Raw genomic sequence first — 24836 nt, 5'->3', positions numbered from 1 at the left:
AGAGAGACAGAGACGCGCGCTGGGCGGGCTTGCGGTTAAAAAAATGTGTAGCCCAAGCTGGCCTGGAACTTCAGATCCACCTGCAACAGAGACAGGTAGATCTGTATGTTCGAGGCCAGCCTGGTCTACAAAGTGAGTTCCAGGACAGGCAGGTGGTGGTGGTCTAAGCCTTTAATCTCAGCTCTTGGGAGGCAGAGGCAGGGAGGGTCACAAGTTCAAGGCCAAGGCTGGAAGAATTTGCTGGAGGAGGCAAAAGCAAGTGCATCTGGAGTTCGAGGCTAGCCTGGGCTACTCAATTTTAAACCTCTGGCATGCCCAGCCTTCTTGTTCCGGTTTTCTACACCTTGAGGTTGGACCTCCCGTTCCTGTTCCGTGGGTTTTTCCCTTACAATAAAGAATAAAAATTACAATCTTTTGGAGTTCGCTTTTGCTTGAGATTATTTGACTTGCACTCCACAACCACCCCCCCCCCACTTGTCTAGCAACATGTGAAGGGTGGTGCCAGCTCATCACTGCCCTTGGATTTCAAACTCATGGTTCCTGTGGTCCCCTGTCTGCCTTATTTTTGTCTAAAGTCTTTCCCCCAACTTGGAGCTTACTGATTTGGTTAGGCTGACCATCTAGTAAGACCTGAGATCTCCTGTTTTTTGTCTTCCCAATACTAGAATTACAGACACACACTGCTGTGTTCATCTTTTTACATGGGTGCTGTGGATCCACACTCAGATGTTTAGGGTTGCCTGTAAAGCATTTTTATTGACTAAGCTCATTCCTGAGCCTCAATCTGTTTTTAAGTATTTGTTTACATATAAGTCATCTTTCTTTCCTTGTAACAAATAACCGAGATAACGAGCTTATAAAAAGAAAGCTTATTTTGGCTCACAGTTTTAAGATCGCTGTATTATAGTGGTTAGCTGAATTTGAATCTGCAGTGATACATGGTTGGAGGGTGTGACAAAACAAAATGATTACCTCATGTGTAGAAACTGCAAAAGAAAGAGAAAGGGTTCTAGGATCCACTGTCTCATTGGAAGTCATGCCTTCCATGATTTGAAGACCTTAATTAATAGTGCCATACTAGGGACTAAGCCTTTAATAAATGAGATCTTCAAGATGGAAACTGGAAGCTAGGTTTTGGTAGGGCAAGGCCTTTAATCCCAGCACTCAGGAAGCTGAGACAAGATTGCAAGTTCAAGACCAACCTGAGACCTTGTCTCAAAAACAAACCAGAAAGAATAAAGCCATAGCAATTTGCAAACTTTCTTATGACTCTCTAGGCTTTATTCTAATATCATCATCATTATTTCATTGCTAGAATCACCCTAGGTTTGGCACTGTCCAGCTGCATATCCTCAGTCTTTGGATTTGACCCACTACTTTCTGAAGACCTGTGGTTGGACTGGATGCCCAAGGTTCATCTTATCCTTTCCATTCACTGGCCTGCGTTAGTTGCGTGTAAGGAGCTCTCAGTCTTGATTATATCTTTGTACTTCACACTACTTTTTGGCTCTTTATCTTATTGTTATTTGTTTTGAAGAATTAAATGTGACACTTTTCAGAGTTGTGTAGAGTTATTCTTCTGTATGTAAGGAATGAAGGAATGTTGAATCAGTGTTTTTGTTATGTGCTATGATTTTCCCCCTATGTTAAAATGCTTTCATTATTTTTTGATTAGAGCTTTTCAAAACAAGATGCTGTATGTGTTCATCAGTACTTGATTTACTGTTTTGTGTTGTTTCCTTTAGCTTTCCTTCTCTCCCTGTAAGCTGTTGGTTAGACTGTTAGCCTGCACCTTTTGAAGTAGCCTCAAAATGTAGATGTAATATGCTTCAGCAGTCGACTGACTTGTTTTGATTCTTCAGATGCATATCCTTTCCTAGTACAAGGAAAGGATTTTCTGTTTTTCTGTTGCTACTTCAGGGCTTGTACCATTCCCAGGATGGAGAGGTCTGAATTTCTCTTTCTGTGTGTGTGTGTTTCCCAGAGAGAAGCATGCCCTGCATTGCCATTTTGACTTAATACCATCATTGGTGCACCATCGTTGGTCCCTGGAATGCAGAAGCTCAACTCTGAGGGTGAGGCTTCTAGGAAGATGCTAGAAGTTAAGGAGCCATAGAAGGCAGAAAGGGAGCAACACCTTTGTAAAAGCATGTATACAGATTCAGTGCTGGGACAGTTCCTGTCCTGTTCTGCTTCTTCAGACCTCATCCTTCTGTATGCCTCCTTGTTTGCAGGGGATCAGAGTTGTCTGATTTTGGTTATTAACCTTTAATATTACTATGATGATTATCACAAAAGGCTCTGTTCTTTTCCCTCCTGTTGAACCAGTGAGTTTCGTGTAGGCAGAGAAGATGAACAGATTAGATTCCCTTTGGCTAACAGTGCATTGTATGCCTGCAGTTGTAGGCAGGTTATCTAGGGTAGTCCATTTCCATCTCAGGAAGATAAAAGTCCATAGGACTTGTATTTTTCAGTGTCAGATGTGAAAAATGTTGTGCTGGTCCGAGGGTGGGAACCTTGTATACCCTGTTCAGTGGAGCACAGTCCAGGCAGTGAATGGGGGAAAGAAACAAGGGAGATGGCTCAGTGGGTAAAGTGCTCGCCATACAAGTATAAGCATGGGTATCCCTAGCCCCTCAAAAAAAGCCAGGTAGGTAACTGCTATAATCCTAACTCTTGAGGATAAAAGGTTTCCAGATGAAGTTAGATTAGCTCCGCTGACTAGCTTTGGGCTCAGCTAGAGTACAATAAATCAAGGAAGACATCTGGCCGCTCCGGTGCTGGGCTTATAGCAAGTTCTGCCAACAGTAGAGACTGACAGTGAACCCCACAAATGACTCATTCCCCTGGATGGCCAGCCAGAAGCACACTGGTGCACTATGTTGATGACATTATGCTGATTGGACCAAGTGAACAGGAGGTAGCAACCACTTTGGACTTTTTGGCAACACATGCGCTCAACAGAAGATAGGAAGCTGCTATCTTTGTGTGTGGCCTGGAACAGGAGAAGGATCTTTAGTAAGTCCAGACTGCTGTATAGGCTGCTCTACCAGATAGGGATGCTCTTTGGAGCCTATGGCAGACCCCTTTAGATGAATCACAGAAGAGACCTTTGGGATTTTAGAGCAAGGCCCTACCTTTGTCAGCAGACAACTATTCTCTCCTTGAAAGACAGCCCTTGGTCTGCTATTGGGCCGTAGTGGAAATTGTACATTTGACAATGGGCCTCTAAATTACCATACAACCTGAGCAACTCATCATGAGCTGGGTGCTATGTGACTTCACCAAATAATAAAGTAGGTCGTGCGCCACAGCAATCTATTATCAAATGGGAGAGGTATCTATGTGACTGGCCTCAAACAAGTCCTGAAGGCATAGGCGGCAGGTTATGTGAATAAGTTGCCCCACTGCCTATGGTTTCTCCCATTACAATGGTATCTGCTGCCAAGTATGCACCTATAGCCTCATGGGATGTGCCCTGTGATCAATTGAGAAAAGAGACAAGGGCCTGGCTTCCTGATGGTTCTTCATGTTATACAGGCGCCATCCAGAAGTGGACAGCTGGAACATTCCAACCCCTTTCTTAGAGAGTCTTGAAAAATACTGGCGAAGGGAAATCTTCCTAGTGGACAGAACTTTGGGTAGTATACATACATGGTCACACGCTTTGTTTCAAAGGAGAAATGTTCAATTGTGCAATTGTTTTCTGATTCATGGGCTGTACCTGTGGTGGTTTGAATGAAAATGGCCCCCAAAGGGAGTGACACTATTAGGAGATTTGGTTTGTTGGAATAGATATGGCCTTGTTGGATTAAGTGTATCACTGTGGGGTAGACTTTGAGGTCTCATTTATGCTCAAGCCACACCCAGTGGGTTAGCTTACTTACTGTTGATGTAGAACTCAGTTTCTTCTCCAACACTGTATCTGCCTGAGTCCTGCCACATGATAATGAGCTAAACCTCTGAAAATGTCAGCATTAAATATTTTTCATTTACAAGAGTTGCTGTGGTCTTGGTTTCTCTTAACAGCAATAGAAACCCTAAGACAGAAGTCAATGGATTGGCTTGATGAGGGACATGGAAAGGCCATGATTGGAAAATGCTGAGAAAGACATCTGGGGAAGAAGTATGTGGACAGATCTCTCCCAATGGGCAAAGGATGTGAAGATACTCGTGTCTTCTGTAAATGCTCATCAGAAGGTGGCTTCAGCTGAGGAGTTCAGTAATCAAGTAGATAGGATGAACCATTCTGTGGACAGTCAGTCTCTTTCCTTAGCTGTCCCTATCATTGTCCAGTGGGCCCATGAACAAGTTGGCGGAGATGTGGGTTATGTATGGGCTCAACAATATGGCCTTCCAATTACTAAGGCTGACCTGACTACAGCTGCTGCTGAGTGCCAGATGTACCGGCATCAGAGACCAGCCAGAAACCTGGTGATAGATTATGCGACCCACTGGTTCCACACTATTCTGAGCAGTTACTGATAGAAAGTTACTTTTGATGTCTAGTTATAGCGTTTACTAGGTGCAACCTGGGCTCTCCAGAATTCAGTACATGCTTTGAATCAGCATCCAGTATATGGTATGACTTTTCCCATGTATGGGGTTCAGGAATCAAGGGGTGGAAAAGGAAATAATTCTACTCACTACTATCATTCCTAGGAAATTTTCTTACTTCCTGTTTTCACAACCTTAAATTCTGCTGGCCTAGAAGTTTTGGCTACAGTGAGTGGAGTTAGTGCCCTGCTTCACCAATTTCTATTGAACTGGAAGCTCAGACCCTAGTGTTTTTGGGTTTCTAATGTCTTTAAGCTAATAGTCTAAAGGAATAACTGTTAGGGGGCATGATGGATCCAGATTTATTAAGGGAAATTGGATTGTTTCACCACAGTGGAGGTTAAGAAAGATTAGGTGCAGGAGATCCTTTAAGGGTATCTCTTGGTGCTACCATGTTCTGTGATTAAAATCATTGTGAAACTATAGTAACCGAATCCAAGCAGGATACCGAAGAGCACAGAGCCTTCAGGAATGAAGGGGTGGGTCACTCCTCTAGGAAAAGAGGTGCATGCTGAGGTTGGAGGAAATACAGAATGGGTTGTAGGAGAAGATGGTCATCAGTACCAGCAACAGCCACATGACCAGTTTCAGAATGAGGATTATAATTAACTGTGTTTCTGTTGTTTCTTGTTAAAAATGTGTTGTACAGATTTTTGTTTTCTTTCCTTGATTTCTTAATCATGTAATATAACATCAATCAGAATGTTAGTGGTTATCATATCACATCTAATCTGGATCTTTGAGGTAGGAAAATCCACCTTTATCATGGCCACACCTGCTGCTGGCTGTCTATATAAAGGACATTAAAGAAGGAAGCTTTTATTCTTTACCTGCTTGCTCTTGCTCTCATTGGCAAGTCCATTTCTTCATTGGCATTAGAACATATTTCTTCGGGCTTCTTGCATATACTGAAGACCAGGTAATGCATCTGGTCTTGTGGACTGAACAAGTACTGGATTCTTGAACTTTTTGCTTGTACAGTGCTGTTGTTCTACTAGCTGGACCACATCATGTAAGGTAGTCCAGTAAGTTCCATATATATATATATATATGGAATATATATATATTTATATTTATTATGTCAGTCCTATTCTTCTAGACCACCAAAAGCATAAGCAACCAGAAAAGAAAAGGAAATTTAAGGACTTATTGAACTTTGACAATTAAAAAGTTCTGTATGTCAAAAGACACTCTGAAGAGAATAAAAGTCCAGTTCACAAAAAAGGACAGAATTATTCGGAAACTTTTATCTTCTGACAGAAGATTAGTGTCTATATTATATGAAAAAATATTAGAATTAAACAATAGTGAAACAGGCACCTGTATATATGTCCTTCACCATGTCAGTGTAGTGCCCATGGAGACTGGAAGAGGCATTTGTTTCCCTGGAACTGAGCCACTATGTGGGTTCTTGGATCGAACCTATATCCTCTGCAAGAACAGCAGATTCTTGTAACTTCGGGGCCATATCTTTAGCCCCATGGAAGAACAGCCATGACTCTTAGCCTCTGAGGTATCTCTCTAGCTGTCTTTTTTTATTTTAATAGGAAAAATTTCTTTTTACTTTTTATTTGTTGTTGTCTATATGTATGTCAATGCCATGTATAGGTGGGTGCCCACAGACGCTTGATGAGGACCTTGCACTAGAATTAAGATGTAGGTACTTGGAATTGAACTCATGTTCTCTGGAAGAGCAGTAAGTTTCCTTAATTGCTACTTACTCCACAGTAGCTGTGGTGGTCTTAGGGAGAGTGTTTTCTTGTGCACCCAACTGCTTTCCCTCCCCACATTTCCTGTTAGCCCTGTCTACTTTTTGAAAGCTGGAACTAACTTGCCTGCCTGCCTGCCTATATGCCTCCTCTTTCTCTTTTCCTCCTTAAAAAAAGGGAGGGTCGGAGCTGGGGGTTGGTGGCACATGCCTTTGATCACAATACATGGGAAGCAGAGGAAGATGGCTCTCTATGAATTTGAGGCTAGCCTGGTCTACAGAACTAGTTACAGGACAGCTATAGCTGTTACAAAGGGAAACCCTGAGCCAGGCGGTGGTGGCGCACGCCTTTAATCCCAGCACTCGGGAGGCAGAGGCAGGAGGATCTCTGAGTTCGAGACCAGCCTAGTCTACAAGAGCTAGTTCCAGGACAGGCTCCAAAACCACAGAGAAACCCTGTCTTGAAAAAGCAAAACAAAACAAAACAAAACAAAAAAACAACAAAAAAAAAGAAACCCTGTTGGGGACAGGGAGGGAGGGGGTTGCTGGAGAGATGGCTTAGTGGTTAAGAGCACTGGCTATTCTTCCAGAGGTCCTTAGTTCAATTTTCAGCAACCACAGGGTGGCTCACAATCATCTCTATTGGGATCTGATGCCTTTTTCAGATGTAGTTTTCAAATGCATAAATAATCTTTAAAAATAATTTTAATCCCCCTTTGTTATTATGTATATGATATGTGGAGCGTGCATGGCATGCCACAGTATGCAAATGGAGGCCAAAAGAAAGCTTTGGAGTTGGTATTCACCTTCTACCTTTACCAGTTCTGGGTATTAAACTCAGGTTGTCAGGCGTCCAGAGCAAGCACCTTTCCTGTTGAGCCTTCTTGCTCTCCCTGCCCTGACCCCACCACTACCACCACACGGACTGCATCCTTATACCCTAACCTTTCTCTTATTCCCTGCTTGTTCTTTTTTTGCTGATATGTGCGGGTATTTCTTAAATTGTCCTGAAGGTGCTGGTGAGTAGCATGTGTTCTTTATTGGGTGACTTAGTTACTTTCCCATTGCTGAGACACAGTACCATGACCAAGGCAACTTATAGAAGCCAGAGTTTGTTTTGGGCTTATGGTTCCTTTCATGGCAAAGAGCATGACAACAGGCATGGATGATGCTGGAGTAGCTGAGAACATACATCCTGATCCACAAACAAGCAGAAAGCATTTCCTGAGGGTGATGCACTGGGGATGACTGGGAGGTTTTTGAAACCTCTTCCAACAATATCACACCTCCTAATCCTCAAATTGCCACTGCTGGGAACCAAGTATTCAAATGCCTGATACTTATGGGGGATATCTCATTCAAACCACCATGCTGGAGTTCTTGCTTCAATGCTTTGTGTACTATAAACTATCCCGTAAGTCCTTTCTAAACTGTCAGTGTTCATAGGATTTCCCTTTCCTGGGCCTAGACCTCCACCTGAAGGCCTTTCCTGGAACATGGCAGAAGCCCCCCATTTCCTTTCCCACTCCCAGCTCTTGGTTCATAAATGCCCAGGTGCTTAATAGATCATATATATCTAGTTCACAAGTGCAGGGCCCTGGTCTGTGATATTAGCTGTCATTACTGTGCTGCGTTAAGGAAAGACAGTACTGAAAAGATACTACTGAGAAAGTGCTCATTTGGCCTTTATTGATGAGGAGATGGTGCTGCCCACATTGTTATATGACTCACCATTTTAGATGCTTCATGCTTGTGCATGTTTCCTTTCTTTTTCTTTGTTTTAGAATTAAAACATGAGATTTTACCCAGGCCTCCAATATGCTACAGTGGTGATCTTTGAATTTGAAATTAAAAAGTAAAAACAAAACAAAATAAAAAAACCTTGAGAGAATCTCTTTTCCTTTGCTCAGAAGGGTCTGGAGTTCCTGAGAACCCATTTCTGTTTTTTTGTTGCCCCCTTTTGTTTAAAGAGCAAAAGTCCCAGAAAATGGATATACACAGAGGCCAGCTATGAGTGAGGTTTCTATATCCTGGGAGACTGGTTGGCCCACTTTATGGTGGGTGGTTTTCCTTCTAATCCTTGCGTCATTCCTGCTGCACACATGCTCCTTTCGGGCGAATGATGAAAGGAGAGGACTTCTCAGGGCAGAGCTTCCTTTATTCAAGGGCATGGAGACTATTAGTAGGTAGTCTGAAGGCCTTGTTTCTGATGATTTGTGGTTTTCCTGCCTGCAAGGTGGGGCAATTAATTATTTTTAGTGAAACATGGTCTTGGAAGTGTTTCACTTTTCTCAATTTGTTTCAAGTAAGCAATTCCTGTTATACTCTTGTGTTGATGCCTAAAGAAGTGTGTCTAAAGTAATAGGGTTTGCTGATGAATTTTGTAGCCTGTCTTCTACCTCTAAAAACATTTGAATGGTATTTCTTTTCCTTTCTTGTCCCCTTTTGACTTTTTTTTTTTTAGCTTGCTTGCCTTTTGTTTTAGCAGCTGCAGTATCTCGGAAGAAAAAACGAAGAATGGGAACATATAGCTTAGTTCCTAAGAAAAAGACCAAAGTATTAAAGCAGAGGACGATGATTGAGATGTTTAAGAGCATAACTCATTCCACTGTGGGCGCTAAGGTAAGAGTGGTGTGGGAGTTGTTTGCCACATGTTTTTGGAAATGTGTTCCTGGTTCCAAAGTCTCTTTGGCCAAAAGAACATTTTGTTGCGGTTATTACTAATTTGGTGACCTTATTCGCCATGGAAGGACTAGAGTTCTTGAGCTCCTCTTGTATAGCGTAGGTGACTTTTTCAAGACCCCCTAACTCCAGGAATCCTTCTTGCTGGGTTATTCTCCTACTAGGTTCTGTTGTGCCCCTAGTGCTGGCAGACCTTTACATCTTTCATCTTAGGATACATCATCACATTTCATAGTGAGTTAGTTAAGTCTTTATGTGCTGAGCCACAGTACTTCGAGAGCTGTGAATTGCTGTGTTCCAGGGCGAGAAAGCCTTGGGTGACAGTGCCCTGCATGTTAATGGGGAAAGCTTGGAGATGGACTCAGAAGATGAAGACTCAGATGAGCTGGAGGATGATGAGGAACATGGAGCTGAGCAGGCTGCTGCGTTTCCCACCGAGGACAGTAGGACTTCTAAAGAGAGTATGTCCGAGACTGACCGTGCTGCCAAGGTAGGACTCCACTTCTCTATCTGGTGACATTGGGTAATACTTTGGGATTGTTATACACTAGTGAATATTTTTATTTAACATTTATAAAAAATTAACTGTACATGGAAGCTCATGCCTTTAATTTCAGCATTCGGAAGGTGGAGGCAAGTGGATCACTGAGTTCAAGGCCAGCAAGGTTTATATAGTGAGTTTCAGGCCTGCTAGAAGTACGTAGAACACAAAAGAAAAAAAAAAAGGATTAAATGACTGTCAGCTAGCAAAAGAACCAAGAAACAAAAGGCAAATAAAAAAGAAAATGTGATCAGTGGAAAAAGAATCGAATGACTAGAATAAATCTCATTGAATCAGCAATAGTTTTGTTATGTAAAGTATTTTGAGGAATAAATATAGAAAAAGCATTATGGTTCATTCTTAGGCAACACTTTCATAAAATTCCTAATAGTAAAATACAGCTATGTGCTAAACTATTAATGATTAGAAAAAATTGATTCATTCTTCGGAATCTCTTAATGAGATTTACTAGATTAACAAAGAAAAGCCACAAAGTGTACATATGCATAAATAATTTCTTTTTCGAGATGGAGTTTCTCTCTCTGTGTTGTCCCGGCTAGCCTGGGAAATCTTCCTCCCTGCCTCTGCCTCCCAAATGTTGGGATTAAAGGTGTGTATCACCAATACCTGGCTTCCAGCCGGTGTTTTTAAAAAAGTCAGTGGTGATGTCATGAATTTATAGGTCTGGGTACTTGGGGACTGAGGGTTTATTGCGACGAAGAGTTTAAGACTAACCAGTGTTGCATTTCAAGATCCCATCATGTAACTCAGTAGACAAGAATACCGCCTACTTGGGTGCCAGCACTAAAATTGTGCTTAATTTTGTTCTTATAGAAGAAGCACACAGTGCGTGTCCCTTTTATTTGTTTTTTTTTTTTTATTGCCTTACAACTTATTTCACCCACTGTGTTTGAAGCTTTGTTAATTTTCTTTTCCTTCCTTTCTTTCTTTCTTTCTTTCTTTCTTTCTTTCTTTCTTTCTTTCTTTCTTTCTTTCTTTCACAGGGTTTCTCTGTAGCTTTAGAGCCTGTTTTGGAGCTAGCTCTTTAAGACCAGGCTGACCTCAAACTCACAGAGATCCACCTGCCTCTGCTTCCCTAGTGCTGGGATTAAAGGCGTGTGCCATCACCGCCCATCTGCTTTGTTAATTTTCATTCTTGTAGAATTCAGGTAGTCTGGGGATCTCTGTAACTGTTTTAAGAGATCTATAAGACTACTATCATCTTGAGCTGAGATGTGTCTGCCTTTTATGTCTCGTGTTGCTGTCTTTGCGTTGGTTCCTAATTAAATATTCTTGTAATCTTGCATTCTCAACCCAAGACTACTGGAATAAATGTCAGTAGGAAAATTAACAGAAATGCGTCATAGTTCTTAGTAATCCCTTTAGAGAATATATGGATCCTGAGACTGAGCTTGAGTACTGCCATGATAGATTGTTCCTTTATTGGATTCTATTCTGATTTAGATGTCCATTATTCTCTTTATGGGACTCTATATAAGGTTGTTTGATGTGACAGTCCCACCTATATCCTATGCACAGGTGATTTCATGATCCAACTGGAAGTAGATCACTGTGCCTGTTAATCCACAGACACTGTTAGACAGTTTCAAAGAGGGTTGTAGGCATTTACATCTCTGTCAGCTACTTTTGAGTATCCTGTTTGCTGCACTGGCTTGCCACACTTGCCATTGTCCATTTAGTGAGTACATAGTGCTAGTATATTATAGTTTTAATGTACCTTTTCCTGATTTCTAGAAGACTGAATACTGTTCTTTATGATTGTTTTCATTTGTATGAAAACAGTGAATGTTTTCTATTGTGAAGAGACACCCTGACCATGGCAACTCTTAAACAAAAGCAAGCATTTAATTCAGGCTTGCTTACAGTTTCAAATTGTTAGTTCATTATCATAGTGAGGAACATGGCAGCATATTAGTAGACATAGTGCTGGAGAAGTAGCTGAGAGTTCTACATCTGGAACCACAGGCAGCAGGAAGAAGGGAATCAGGGGTTAGTGTGTGCTTTTGAAACCTAAAAGCCTGGCCGGGCTTGGTGGCGCACGCCTTTAGTCCCAGCACTGGGAGGCAGAGGCAGGTGGATCTCTGTGAGACTGTGGTCTACAGAGCTAGTTCCAGGACAGGCTCCAAAGCCACAGAGAAACCCTGTCTCCAAAAAACAAAAACAAAAAAAAACAAACAAACAAAAAAAAACACCTAAAAGCCCACTCCTAGTGACACACTTCCTCCAACAAGGCCACACCTTCTAATCCTTATAATCCTTTCAAATATTGCCGTTCTCTGGTTAGTAAGCATTCTAATATATGAGCCTATTGGAGCCATTCTTATTCAAACCACCACAGATGCTTTCTTTTGTGAAGAACTGATTAAGTATCAATCATTTATTTATTAGATATTATGTTGCCTGTCTTTTTAGAAATTCATTTTGTAGCAGTTCTTTGATCCAGAAATGATCCTTGTTTGCCTAGTCAGCACAGTATCATGTTCTACTGTGGCCTTACTGAGTCATGAAAAGATTGGTATTCTCATCTAGCTGTGTGGATTACAAGCTAATTAAGGTACTGTGATAGTTGGGCACAGTGGTTGTTTGGAGTGCCTTACCCTCTTAGCCGGAAGCTGGACCTGCCTACCAGAGTTGTTTTCTGTTGTTCTTATAATAAGGACAGCTTCCTCTGCTACTGTACACAGGTTTTAGTTGCATCACATTCTGGTTCCTTACTTCTAACTTACTCTTTGCCAACTAGTACTCTTTATTCTTCTTTTTCCTTGGAATTTCAATTTGTGCTTTCTTCCTTACATGTGCTATACATGTAATTGTCAAGTGGCACTTTTAAAGTGATCCTCTCTGTGTAATCTCTTTTCTATTGGGTAGTTGCATTGCTCAGTTTTGTTTAAAATTAAACATACAAAAGAGCAAAACAACTGCCTAGCGAATTTAAAGAAAACTTAAATAAAACTAGCAAAGTCCCTGATTCTACAATGAAGGCTACATTTTTTTGGTGAAAATTAAAAGCATTTCTATTATCGGTCATAAAACGAGGGTGAGATTGCTGCTTTTAGCGTGAACATAAGGAGAATAGCATTGATTGTTTTGAGTGATGCTGTAAGAGAAAAGCCAGAAAGAAACTTTAATATTTAAACTGATAAGAACAGATGAGAAGTAATTAAAACTTTAATATTTAAAAGGATATGGGAGAAGAGTTTAATGAGAATATGAACGTCCACCTTAAAATATTGGAAAAACCCCAGAAAAACCATTACAGCCTTTGAACTATACTTCCATGTGATCAAGACATAGACATCTCTTGTTTTTGTGTGATTTTGTTATAAACATCAGCAAATCCATAAATGCCTAGTCATGTTTTTTAAACATCAACTAGAAAATAAGCTGGGTGTGGCCACATACACCTTTAATTCCAGCACTGGGAGACAGAGGCACGTAGATTTCTGAGTTTGAGACCAACTTGGGCTACAGAATGAGTTCCAGAACAGCCAGGGTTACAAGGGGAGACCCTGTCTTGAAAAGCTGAAAGAAAAAAAATGCAGGGGTCCAGACATCAGTGTCCATTCCTGTCTGTCCATATTTGGGTTGTCTTAAGGATGTGAATCTCCCAATGATCGGTAATCTGAAATATAAACCACAAAACACCTTGAAGCCTGGCTGTAATTCTTGGCATATCCAGAGTATCTAGGGTAACACATTCAGCAATAATGTGTTGTAAATTTGCTTAATGTGTTTATCAAATGACACATACAAATACATTGTCTCTAGGTTTATCTCTAAGCTCAGAATAGTCCCATCAAAATCTAATCAAAACTTTCTGCACAGCTCTAACTTGTAAAGTGCTATGGAGATTGAGAGCAGTTCTTAGAATTGTATGAGAGAATGTAGGAACATCAGCAGTGTTAAGAATGGGTAAACAAGGGGCTGGAGAAATGGTTCAGAGATTAAGAGCACTGCCTGCCCTTCCAGAGGGCCTGAGTTCAATTCCCAGGAACCACATGGTGGCTCATAGCCGTTAAGTAATGAGATCTAGCACCCTCTTCTGGCCTGTAGGCATATATGGAAACAGAACACTGTATATATAATAAATAAATAAATCTAAAAAAATAAAAAGAATAGGTAAACAAGAGATGTGTATAGGGTGTTAATGAGATACATTAGGGGAGAGGGGTGCCATTTAACTCAGGAGCTCCACATCCCTCCTTGTCTACCTTTTGTTGAAGACCTTGGCTTGTTTGCAGTGCAGCTTGATTGCAAACCCTGTAAGTTTTGTTGAGCTGGGAACATCAGAAAGAAGTGGACTATTCTGGAGTGCATCCTACAGAGTCAGACCACAGCCCTGTCTTGCAGTGAGTGGGTCTGCGGCAAGTGGACACTGTATTCATGTACTGACAGTATAGACAAGAATGATGAATACACTATGAAAAACAAGTTGTCTTTGGTGTTCTGATACAGAAATGATTACAGAACTTGTCTGTAATTAGAAAAGAGTCACTGAAGTGTGTCCAGCATGAAAACAGGTTTAGGCATGGGCTCAGTGTGGCTGGAAGTGGCCAGGTAACATAGCACCTACGGCTTTAGGGACTCGACTACTCTTGGGCAATTAGAGGTAGGTTTGATTGTGTATTATTTTATATAGCCCTTCAGAATATACTCTCTTTCTCTCTCTCTATCTCTGTATGTGTGTGCCCATGTGCTTGTGTGTGCATTTTGCCACTTTTTACATATATATGGCATGTCTTGCATGCAGTTGATGAATTTTGAGTCGTCAGAGTCGGTCCGTTTGCTATGTAGTATCTTAACAGAGAGTGGGAACAGAAACTCATGGTATCTTGTTCTCTGGAAACTCCCTGGCCAAAGCCAGCCAGGTAACTTGTCTTTATAATGGGACAGACAATGAGGATTCTTCCATGTATATCTGCCAGGTTTTTTTTAAACATTTGTTGTGCATTCATTTGTATTCTACTAAAAAATCTAATTGGTTTTTGTTTTTTATTTGGTTTTCTCCCTGTCCTATGTCATAATCAGATGGATGGAGATTCAGAGGAAGAGCAGGAGTCACCTGACACAGGGGAGGATGAAGATGGTGGAGATGAGTCTGACCTGGTAATCTGACATTTATTTTATGTTCATATGATTCAGATGAAGTCACTGTTACCACCTCCTGTGTATGCTGAAAGTCACAGGGTATCCAGGGGTCTTGTCTGAAGGGAAAGAGGTCACTTAGTGTTGTAGTTCAGGCACAGATAGATCAAGTGTGATAATCTGGTTGTTGAGATCCAATAACACGTCAGACATTCCCAGGGCTGTGTTTGGTTCTGAGGGAAGGGTCTGGTTCTATATTTCTGGCTATTCATACCCGTGGTGAATTGTGCTGTGTTGGCTGCTGAGAAGCTGTTGGACTTGAGCTATGTTGAGGTAGAGTCCCTTACCTGTCACGTAGAATCTGCGTATTTGTTAGGAGCTGGGTAGGTTTGAAATAGGTGAATCCCTGGAATGGAATAGCCCACCCAACTGTGAAGTAGCCCACCCACGTGTGAATACTGAGCAGAGGAGATAAGAAGCGTGTGAGCTTGAGGGAAAAGTTATCTGTGTAAGATAAAGTAATGAACCAAAAATTGAAGAGGGAGAAAGTGTTCCCTGTGTCAGACTGCTGTGGTGAAGGCAAGGAAGACACATATAGGATCCTTGGGTTTGGTGATGGAACATTATTTCCTGGGGTCCAGTAGCATGATCGAGACAGTAGAAACTTAGCAGTGCTCGTTGAAGTTTTTCCAAAAGCTTTTCTGTATGAAACATAGGGTGGAATGAGGGTTGTTTGTAGGGACCTTTATAATATAAGCATGTGTGATGGAGATGTTCCTCAACAAATTTGCTGGGGTGACTGACGTAGACCCACACAGCCAACCCACGGCTTGGGCAGGTGGACATACTTCCATATAATTGGGATTACTTGGCATGCTCTGCCACGCGACTCTTCCTGGGTATCAGTATAGTATCCTCAGTGTGTCTATATATGTCTTTGGAAAGTAGGTTGAGAAACCCATGTGCTGTCTTCATGTGACCTTTTTCTAGCATCTTCTGGCACTAGAATTTGTGCTGTAGGTCTGTTGTGATTTGTGGTTGTTAGATGTCCTTTCTTGCAACATGGGAACAGATGTGCAACCTCTGTATTGTTATAAATTGATTATACTTCTTTTTTGTTATCCATGTAGCATGTGCCTGTGTGGATTCTAGGGCACTTTGAGCTTTGTTCCTTCTTGATCAAAATGAGTGGATATGTATAATGAAAAGTAGATTACTTATTGAGCCTTTCTGCTTAGTCCTGAGTAGAAATTTCCAGTTTATTCTTTTACAGTGTGCCAAACTGATGTAAAACTTACAAATTGTATTTTAGTTTTATCTTGTTTATCCTTCTAAAAGGACTGGGCTTAGTGAGATGCTTTGGAACAGCATATGTATCTTTAGAATATAACCTGGAAACATGTCCAAAAGTGAAATGAATCTTTTAGAGGAAGAATCAAGATATAGCAATTATTTGATTTTTGAGGCAAACAACTCATAGTCCTTTTTGCTCTCAGGAGCTCCCCCTGCTTTGCCTTTGATGTGCATGCCCTTTGGTCCTCCAGAGTTCTGAATCCAGTATCAAGAAGAAATTTCTCAAGAGGAGAGGGAAGACTGACAGCCCCTGGATCAAGCCTGCTCGGAAAAGGAGGCGGAGAAGTAGAAAGAAGCCAAGCAGCATGCTTGGTGAGCACAGTGGAGCTGGGGCCTTTGCAAGCTATGTGTGGTGTGTCAGCAGGAAGGTCGTCTGGGCTGGTCTATTTGAAGGATTTCACTCGGAAAGAGGATCTCCTGTAAAAAGTGTTTGAAATGACTTCTTTAGAGAAACTTAAGCAATCCTCAGGTAGTCTCTTTCTAATAAACCTAGTTGATCTGGCTTCATTACCGAGCACTAAGCCGACATGGATAGTTTGTCACCTGCATGGGACTAGTGCCTGGACTTTTCCTATACCATATGGAAGAAGGAAGTCTGATGATTCCTACTGCCTCTGTGGCCTGAGTCGTTTATTACTCATCCGTAGTCCTTAAGAGTAGTTTGTTAAGGTGAGATCAAGAACATGTCCTTCAGATCAGAGGGACAAAGGGTTAGTGTGCTCAGGTTCATTGTATAGCTTTGTTGAGTTGTGCCTGGCATAGAGTTATAGAACTCTCACCAGGAGCAGTTCACTATTGTTTTCACCCTCTATGTGTCCCTAACCCTGCTGCTAGGTAGCCTTTCCTTAGCCTGTGACCACCTCCGCATTCCCAGGAAGCCTTTGCTTTTCTGTTTTGCTGATAGTCTAGTACTTTGTAGAATCCTGTGACTGGAGTTGCTCAATATAGAGTCTTTTTCCCCATGCTCTGTCACTTTTGAGATAATTGTTTTGAGCACCCTCCTCTTGGTTCTGAGAAGTGTCCCGACTGTGTGGGGTGCTGTCACTTACTAGTCATTTTCTTGCGGGTGGACGCTGGTCTCTGCTGGGTTAGGCTCTCAGAAAGGAAGCTGATAGGAATGTCTGAATGAAGCACAGGTGTTTCACATCTTTCTGGCTGGCCTAACACAATTGCATATGGTGTGCTCAGTCTTTGGAAAACTACCAAACCGTTGTTTAGCTTGGGTCTCCTTGTACATCACCACCACAGTACTTGGGGCTTAAGTCCTCTCTGTCCTTACCTTTGCTTGTTGGAGTCTGTATAATAACTTCGTGGCTCCAGAGGGTGTGCCGTAGTGTTCCTTAGTAGCTTCAGTTTGTTTTAACCAGGTCAGTAATGAGATGGAGCTTTCTTAGCTTGTGTGTATTTTCTTTTGTCAAGTGTGTATTTGTGTCTTTCATTAACTTTTATATTTAGGTCATTTATCTTCTCACTGAGAATTTCAATCAGATGAAATTTTGCATGTTTTGTTCCTAGCCTGTGGCTTGCTTTTTCATTTTCCTAACAGTATATTTAGGTAAGAAGAGTTAGTGAAAGTTTTCATTGAAGTCAAATTTATGAATTTTTTTTAATGGTTCTTACTTTTTTGTTCAAGAAATTTGTGAGTAAGCCAGGTGCCGTGGCGCACACCTTTAATCCTTGTACTTGGGAGGCGAAGGCAGACTCTGTGAGTTCTAGGACAACCAAGGCTACACAGAGTAATCCTGTCTTGAAAACCAAAACCAAACAAACAAGTCAGATGGTGGTGGCAACGCCTTTAATCTCAACACTTGAGAGGTAGAGACAAGTGGACTCTGTGAGTTCAAGACCCGCCTGGTTCCAGGACAGGCTTCAAAGCTACAGAGAAACCCTGTCTTGAAAAACAAACAAACAAACAAACAAACAAACCAAAAACCAACTAACCAAAGAAACAGAAATCTTTGAATAAACCAGGCTACCAGAGTTTATTCCACATTTTCTTCTGAAAATTTTCAGCTTTCACGTAGATCCTTAATGTAACGAGGCAGCATTTGAATATGTGAGGAAGAGGTGGCTCCCGTTTGTACCTGTGCAGTTGATCTGTTACAATGGATCAATAAACTACGGCTACTTTTTCCTTTTTAAAGATGTTCTTATTATTCATGTGTATGAGTGTCTCTACATGTGTATGCTCTTATGTAAATGCTTGGTGACCCAAGAAGTCAGAAGAGAATGTCAGATTCCCAGGAACTGGAGTCACAGATGCTTGTGGGCCACTATTTGGGTTCTGGGAACAGAACTCAGGTCTTCTTCAAAGGTTGCAAGTATTCTTAACCACCAAGCCATCTCTTAGTGCTACTTAGTGCCTTGGGGTTTTTATTAACAGTGGTGTGTAGGTGCCTTTTTAGAGTTTTCTAATCTGCCTCATTTACTTATTTGCTTATTATCTTTATGCTACACAGCCAGTTTTGTTCAGTTGTCAGTCTAGCTTCTGACAGAAAAGGAGGTTTGTGGGCTAGTGCCTATGAGACAGCCACGTGACATGGGAAGGACTACAGAGATTTTTTATATAGGGCTTGTGTCCTTCCTGAGCACCTGCTCTGCCCATTCATTCTTGAACATTGCCATTTATTTCACCACAGGTTGCCCTTTGAGAACAGAAAATCCATGTGGTTTCAACTGTGGACTTTCACAAGTATTTGTGGATCCAATACTAAAAGAAACTTTGAGGGTAGAGAGTCCGTTTTTGCCATTTTGGTTTCAGAGTGTAAAATGCATACTTAAATATTTACTGAATAATGTGAATTTTATTGTTTTATGTAAAATGTTTAAAATTTTGCAAAATCTATTTATGTTTGAAATTTGTTGTCTAAGATCTAGGCACAGAATACAGTTTTAATTAAAATATGTTTGTATCATACCTCTGTATTAATGATTCATTTATTTCTCGTCATTTTCATAATATTGCATACTAATATTTAGAAGATTCATTTTGAAACATAATCACCCACCCTTTGCCACTGTTAAGTATTATGTAATGTATACACACTTTTTAGGATTCTTCTTGAAATGTATTTGTAGTTGGAAATACTCAATATTTTGCAGATCTCTCAGGCTATCTTGGGAAGTATGGACAGGCTGGCCTATTGCTGCTACCCTCCCTTGTCCTCAAAGATTAGGGCCTACATAAATTTTTGTCCCTACTAGATGATCTATAAAACTAGTTTTGGAATTAGTCCTCTTTGGATCCTTCCATCTTTATACATGTCTAGATTTTATTGCCCTTAAGTGAGTGGTGTACTTCATAGACTACCATGTTTGATGGGTTGGATGTTGGCTGAATCCCAGGGCATCTTTAGCTGTGGGCTAAAACAGCAGGAAGGCTGGTATCATCACAGGCACAGGTTTCTACATCGTTAACTTGTTTCATCATGTTAGTGGGTCTTTCAAACTCTTAGATTTTTCCATTTTATTCTAAACTTTAAAACAATTTTAAAAAATACATCACTTTTCTTTCTTTTGAGACAGGTCTTACTGTGTATCCCTCAGAGATCCAACTGCCACTCCCTCCCAAATGCTGGGATTAATGACATGAACTGCCAGATCTAGTTCCTTTATCATATTTTTATTATTTTCTTGATTATTATCAGTTTTTACTTAGCAGATCTGGATATAAGATTGCACTAATTGGAGTTGGAAAGATCATTATGCAATTAAAAACATTGGATGCTCTTCCAAAGGCCCAGAGTTTAAGTCCCAGTATCTGCATATGGGCTCATAACTGTCCGTAACTCCAGTTCCAGGGGACTCAATACTCTTTTGACCTCAGAGGGTACCAGATCTTCATGTGGGGCACATACATATGTGAAGGCAAAACACTGATAAACATAAAATTACTAAATAAATTATTCGTTTTAATCTTAAAAAAAGAATGTAGTAATATGGTCATGAATTTTTTTTGTTCCCCGAGTGGATGGGTGGGAATCTCAGTTCAGGATAGCCTGAAATTCATTGTGTAGCCAGCGGTGACCATGTTCTCCGAAGTGCTAGGATAAAAACATGAACCATAATTTCTGGCTTTCTCGTTTTTTCTTGATCAGCCCTTTTCTTGTGAAACTGGGTATTCATGGGGCTTAATAAAACAATGTACAAGAAATAAAATGATAGTTGAAACTGAAGTGGCCTAGGTGTTCATCAGAATTAGTGCCTTTCTTGGAAACTGGCCTTTTGTTTGAGTGTTTGTTGTTGTGTTTTAATTTTGGGTTTTTAAAACAAGCATTTTTATTGTGTTTGCATGTTATGTATGTCAGATGACAGCTTATAGGAGTTGGTTCTCTTCACCGTGTGGGTTCTATGGATTGTTGGCTTAGATACAAGCACTGCTACAGTCTTCGCTGTTGGGCAGTTTTCATGATGTGTGCATTCTGTGTATAGGTTCCGAGACTTGTAAGTCATCCCCAGGAAGCACGGAGCAGGCAGTTCTGGGAGACAGCGCTGGGTATATGGAAGTTTCTCTGGATTCCCTGGATCTCCGTGTCAGAGGACTTCTGTCTTCCCAGACGGAAAATGAAGGTTGGTGTTGGAGTATGACTACACCATCTTGCTTGCTTACTGGTCTGGTTCTGTGTTACCCTGATGCCCCCTGGTGGATAATAATAGACAGTTTGATAAAGTGCATTGTTTTGTTCTCTCTCTCTCCTTTTTTTTTTTTTTTTTTTTTTGAGGCAAGGTTTCTCTGTAGCTTTTGTGCCTGTTTTGTTTTTCAAGACAGGGTTTCACTGTAGCTTCGGGGCCTGTCCTGGAACTAGCTCTTGTAGACCAGGCTGGCCTCAAACTCACAGAGATCCGCCTACTTCTGCCTCCCTAGTGCTGGGATCAAAGGTGTGTGCCACCCAGCTGATAAAGGTGAGTGAAAAGGCATGATGCAAATGCATTTGCCAGATCACTACCGGCTCGGGAGAAAGACAGAAAGTGTGAGTGAGAGCCCCCTAAGAGCAAAGTAGCCATCGCCTGATGCCTAGTTTATGGTGCTAGTAGTTTCCCAGTTGTGAGCCTGATATGTGTGAAACTCTTGGTGAAAAAGATGCCACCCTCCTCTGAATGTGATGCAGCGTGCCTTTAAATGGTTTCTGGTTTCATCTCCGGTTGGTTGTAGCTTGTCTTCTGGTCTCTTGTTCGGCTGGGTTTGCAGTGGAGTACAGCCTCCAGTCACAGGGGCAGTCGTATTTGCCATTGTGCCTGAATCGTTGTGACTTGCTTTCACTTTCTGCTCCCCTTTCTTTAAATCACTCAAAAACCTAACAGTGAAAACTCTAATTATATTTTAAAAATCTTTATGAAATATAATGTTAAGGGGAAATGTAAGACCCCAGAGCTGTTTACACTCTGTTCATATTTTGAAATTATAGAATTATATTTTACTCTAGGGATTTAATGAATTGTTTTTAAAGAACAAACACCCAGCTTTTTAAGATTTTAAATTCTTAGGAAGCTGTGATTTACTTATGTAATTTAGTAAACCATACCTTTTACCTCTCATGGATCTTGGATTTGTCCAAAGAAGTGATTTTTTTTCTTTTCACAAACCTTTTTAAATATCATAAAGCCCCATTGTACTTAACATGTGCCTCCCTTCTAAGCTAAATAGAACCGTATTTTAAGTCTTCAAAACTTGGATTTGGGAGGTTAGAAATTTAATTGTAATCACAAAATAGTACTTTATCATATCAACCCCAGTGCCGTATAACAGAGCCCTGCCTGTTGTAGCTGAATAAACATGATATTGTGATGGCGTTTAGGGGCCCTTCTATGTAAAATGTCCTGATCCATCTCTCATACAAATAAAGGCCAAAAGTGCTAAATGAAATTATAAAGTCTTTTATAAATTTAAGCACATCTAGAAGGGTGGTATCAAGGTTACAGAGGAAGGAGAAGGGGCAGTTTGTAGTGCTGTTCCTTAGGTTCTTTGGCATTTTGTATATTGACCTTCCTGTGATTGATCACCTCTGATTCATCAATCAGGGATTGGTTTGTATACAACAAACATACTCTTGACTTAGAGAATCAGTTCCTTGAAGAAAAATAGCATTGCCTACTTGTCTTCTTTTTTAAGTATGAAATTGAGATACCTGAAGGTAGATAGTAAGAGTGCTGGAAGTATGAGTGAAGATTTTAGAGTTTGCTGAAGCTGGTCACTTAGTTCAGATGTTCAATCCAGTCTTGGTACAAGAGGGTCTAGACTTGAGCTGAGGACCTAAATGAATATTTGTGCTTCCATTGTCTTTTCTCACTGTAATTGCTTGGAGGTTTGTGAAGGTGGTAGACTAAGGATTTGAGCCCATCAGGAGAGCCCAAGGTCAGAAGAGAGATTGTGTTTGTTTACCACTCCAGAGGTGGTGGGATGTGGGGAAATGGAGCCCAAAAATAAGGCAGACTAAGGTCTCATGCAATAGCCAACTTTAGTCAGAGCATCTGACAGTTTATACTCTGATGGTTAAGAGGAGTCACATGAGTAAAGAGTACAATCACAAGGGCAAGCCACAGGTGGTGGACAAGCCACTTGTAACAAGTAAGTTGCATGTTCCACAGAGGCATATAAACAAAATAGCCAGTTGTAATGAATAATCTGAAGTAAACTCACTCCTACCTACTACACCTGGGAAGGGGCAGTAAAGTACATTCTAAGAACAAATTCTGTGTCTTTGAAGAAACTGAAATCACTGAAAAGACTCTTGTGTTGGTTGGTTTCTTGGTGGTTTTCTCATAAGCACTCACACTACTCCCCCTTTTTTTCCCAAGACAGCTTTTCACTGAGTAGTCCTGGCTGTTCTGAAACTCACTCTGTAGACTAGACTGGCCTCAAACTCAGAGATCTGCCTGTCCCTGCCTCTTGACTGCTGGGATTAAAGGCGTGCACCACCACCACCTGGAACACCTCCATTCTTGAACCGTGTTCTGACAGTGTGCAGAAAGTTGTGTCAGCCATTTCTTTTGATATCTCTGTAGTTTTTCACTTTTGGAGATTGAAGCACACCCTCATCTACGTAGATGTACGTGTTCTGACAGTGCTCTCCAGGAATGTGCACTCTTTCATCTCACCTGAGCCACACATGGTTGGTGTGACAGGAGGACAGGTCCTGACCACTTTCTGTATTTCTGTCTGTTCCCCTATTTATGAATCAGGTTGCTGAATGGGAACTCCTCATGTTGGACTAGATGTCCAAACATCAGGGAAGAGTTGCTCCAGACACCATTCACATAACCACAAATTGATACAAAAGCAAGAGGATTTTTATTCTGTCATGACAGGGTCCTTCAGGTTCGGGATATGAAGGACAACGATAGCTGTTACAGTCCATCTTTTAAAGCAAAAAGCCACAGACACAAGGGGGTGACCTGTAGGTTGTTTTCCAACTTGTTGGATTGGCTTATTCAAAGGGTTACTAGCAATGATCTATTCCAGGGCAGGAGAATTGCTGCGTGGTCAGGTGATAAGGGAGAGCATCTCTGTGGTCCATCCTGACCTTTGGTTCAGTGACTAAATCAACACATCAGGAACTGAGTCAACATCTGTGGGTTGTATTTGCCTTAATTCCCAAAATGGAGTTACGGTTGAAGATTATTCTCAAGGACACAGGGGGATGAGCAGTCCAGCACGTGGTTATTCACAAGGACACAAGCAGATAAGCAGCCCAGCAGTGTGTGTTTGTGTGTGTGTGGGTGACTGTCCAGTTCTCAAATGTTAAGATGCTTCAGGAAATGTCTTTAGAGCTGAGAGGCCTCAGAAATGCATTTAGAGTCTTTCATTCCCTCCTCTTGTTTTGTCAAATCCCAATCTTGGGATTTTCTGAGGTCTCTCTTATTGGTGGGTCAGTGCTAAAACTTGGGTAATACTGAGTCTGCAGTCCTGGGACTGGGAAGAATCTAGCTGGGGTTTTTAGGAAGGGAGCTGGGAAATGGCGGGGCCTTAGGGCTTGTTGTGGTGCTTAGGGCCCCTGCAGGAGGGGGCTTGTTCAGTCCCCCCCCCCCACCTTGTCGAGTTTGCTTACACACATACACCCCCCTCCAGACAAATATATCAGTCACAATGTCTACATACAGGATAAGAGTCCCAGAGAGTTCGTTTGGTATTTTTTTAAGAGTTCTTTGTTTAGCTTTGGGTGTGTTGAAGCTTTTATCTGGAGGGTCCTGAGTAGTCCTGTGGAGGTGCTGGCTTCACATGAGATGCATGGATCCAGGTTGCAATGTCGTCTACTTTGAGAGCGGTGGTTGTCATAAGGAGCATGGTGTAGGGTCCCTTCCAGGAAGGTTTAAGGCTCTGGGACTGATGTCTCCAGACGTACACGGGATCACCAACGGATGTGAAATCTCTGGGTGTCCAGGCTGGTAGGCAGCAGCCAGAGGCTTCCACACCTGGGCTTGGATGATCGGGAGGGCCTTTAGGTAGGCAGAAAACAGTCTGGGAAGAGCAACATTAGGATTATATACCTCATTCGCCTTGGTGAGCAGTGGCAGCCCTCACATAGGATCTCATAAGGAGTGAATTTAAATCACCCGGGGGTGTTTTGAACCCAAAACAGGATAGAGGGAGGGAGGTCTGTCCAATCATTTTGCCGGTCTCTAGGGCCAATTTTGTTAAACGTAAAAATTTTCTTTTAGAATTTTATTTATCCTATCTGACCTGAGCTTTGGGGTTGGTAAGCACAATTTAATCTTTAATTGATCCCCAGTTTCTTGGTCACACCCTGACTTACCTGGGCAACAAAGGCAGGTCTATTATACCTGATTACCTTGGGCATTCCAACCCTCAGGATGATTTTTTTTATTTTTTTTCAATTAATAAAATATTTTTTTTTTATTGAGAAAAGGAAAAAGTTTCTGCCTCCTCCCAGC

The 24836-nt window shown here is 41.4% G+C and overlaps 1 protein-coding gene across 7 annotated transcripts in view; it reads left to right on the top strand.

Moving 5' to 3' along the window:
* Window positions 1-24836, top strand: part of Ehmt1 (euchromatic histone lysine methyltransferase 1) — a 105275-nt gene that overhangs the window by 20317 nt on the left and 60122 nt on the right. For 4 of the 7 annotated variants that reach the window (XM_050139896.1, XM_050139897.1, XM_050139892.1 and 1 more), the window contains exons 5-9: window positions 8730-8887; window positions 9249-9437; window positions 14538-14615; window positions 16139-16259; window positions 20379-20516. In XM_050139896.1, coding sequence (XP_049995853.1) covers window positions 8730-8887; window positions 9249-9437; window positions 14538-14615; window positions 16139-16259; window positions 20379-20516 — 684 coding nt within the window. The remainder of the gene's footprint in view (window positions 1-8729; window positions 8888-9248; window positions 9438-14537; window positions 14616-16138; window positions 16260-20378; window positions 20517-24836) is intronic. The other 3 variants (XM_050139898.1, XM_050139894.1, XM_050139895.1) reach the window with 2 other exon arrangements.

This window comes from Alexandromys fortis, unplaced genomic scaffold (assembly GCF_014885135.2).
Source record: "Alexandromys fortis isolate MF-2015 unplaced genomic scaffold, M_Fortis_MF-2015_v1.1 scaffold_33, whole genome shotgun sequence".
In the NCBI taxonomy this organism is placed as follows: Eukaryota; Metazoa; Chordata; class Mammalia; order Rodentia; family Cricetidae; genus Alexandromys; species Alexandromys fortis.
The sequence above is the reverse complement of the archived record's forward strand: the minus strand, read 5'-3'. Positions and strand labels throughout refer to the sequence as shown.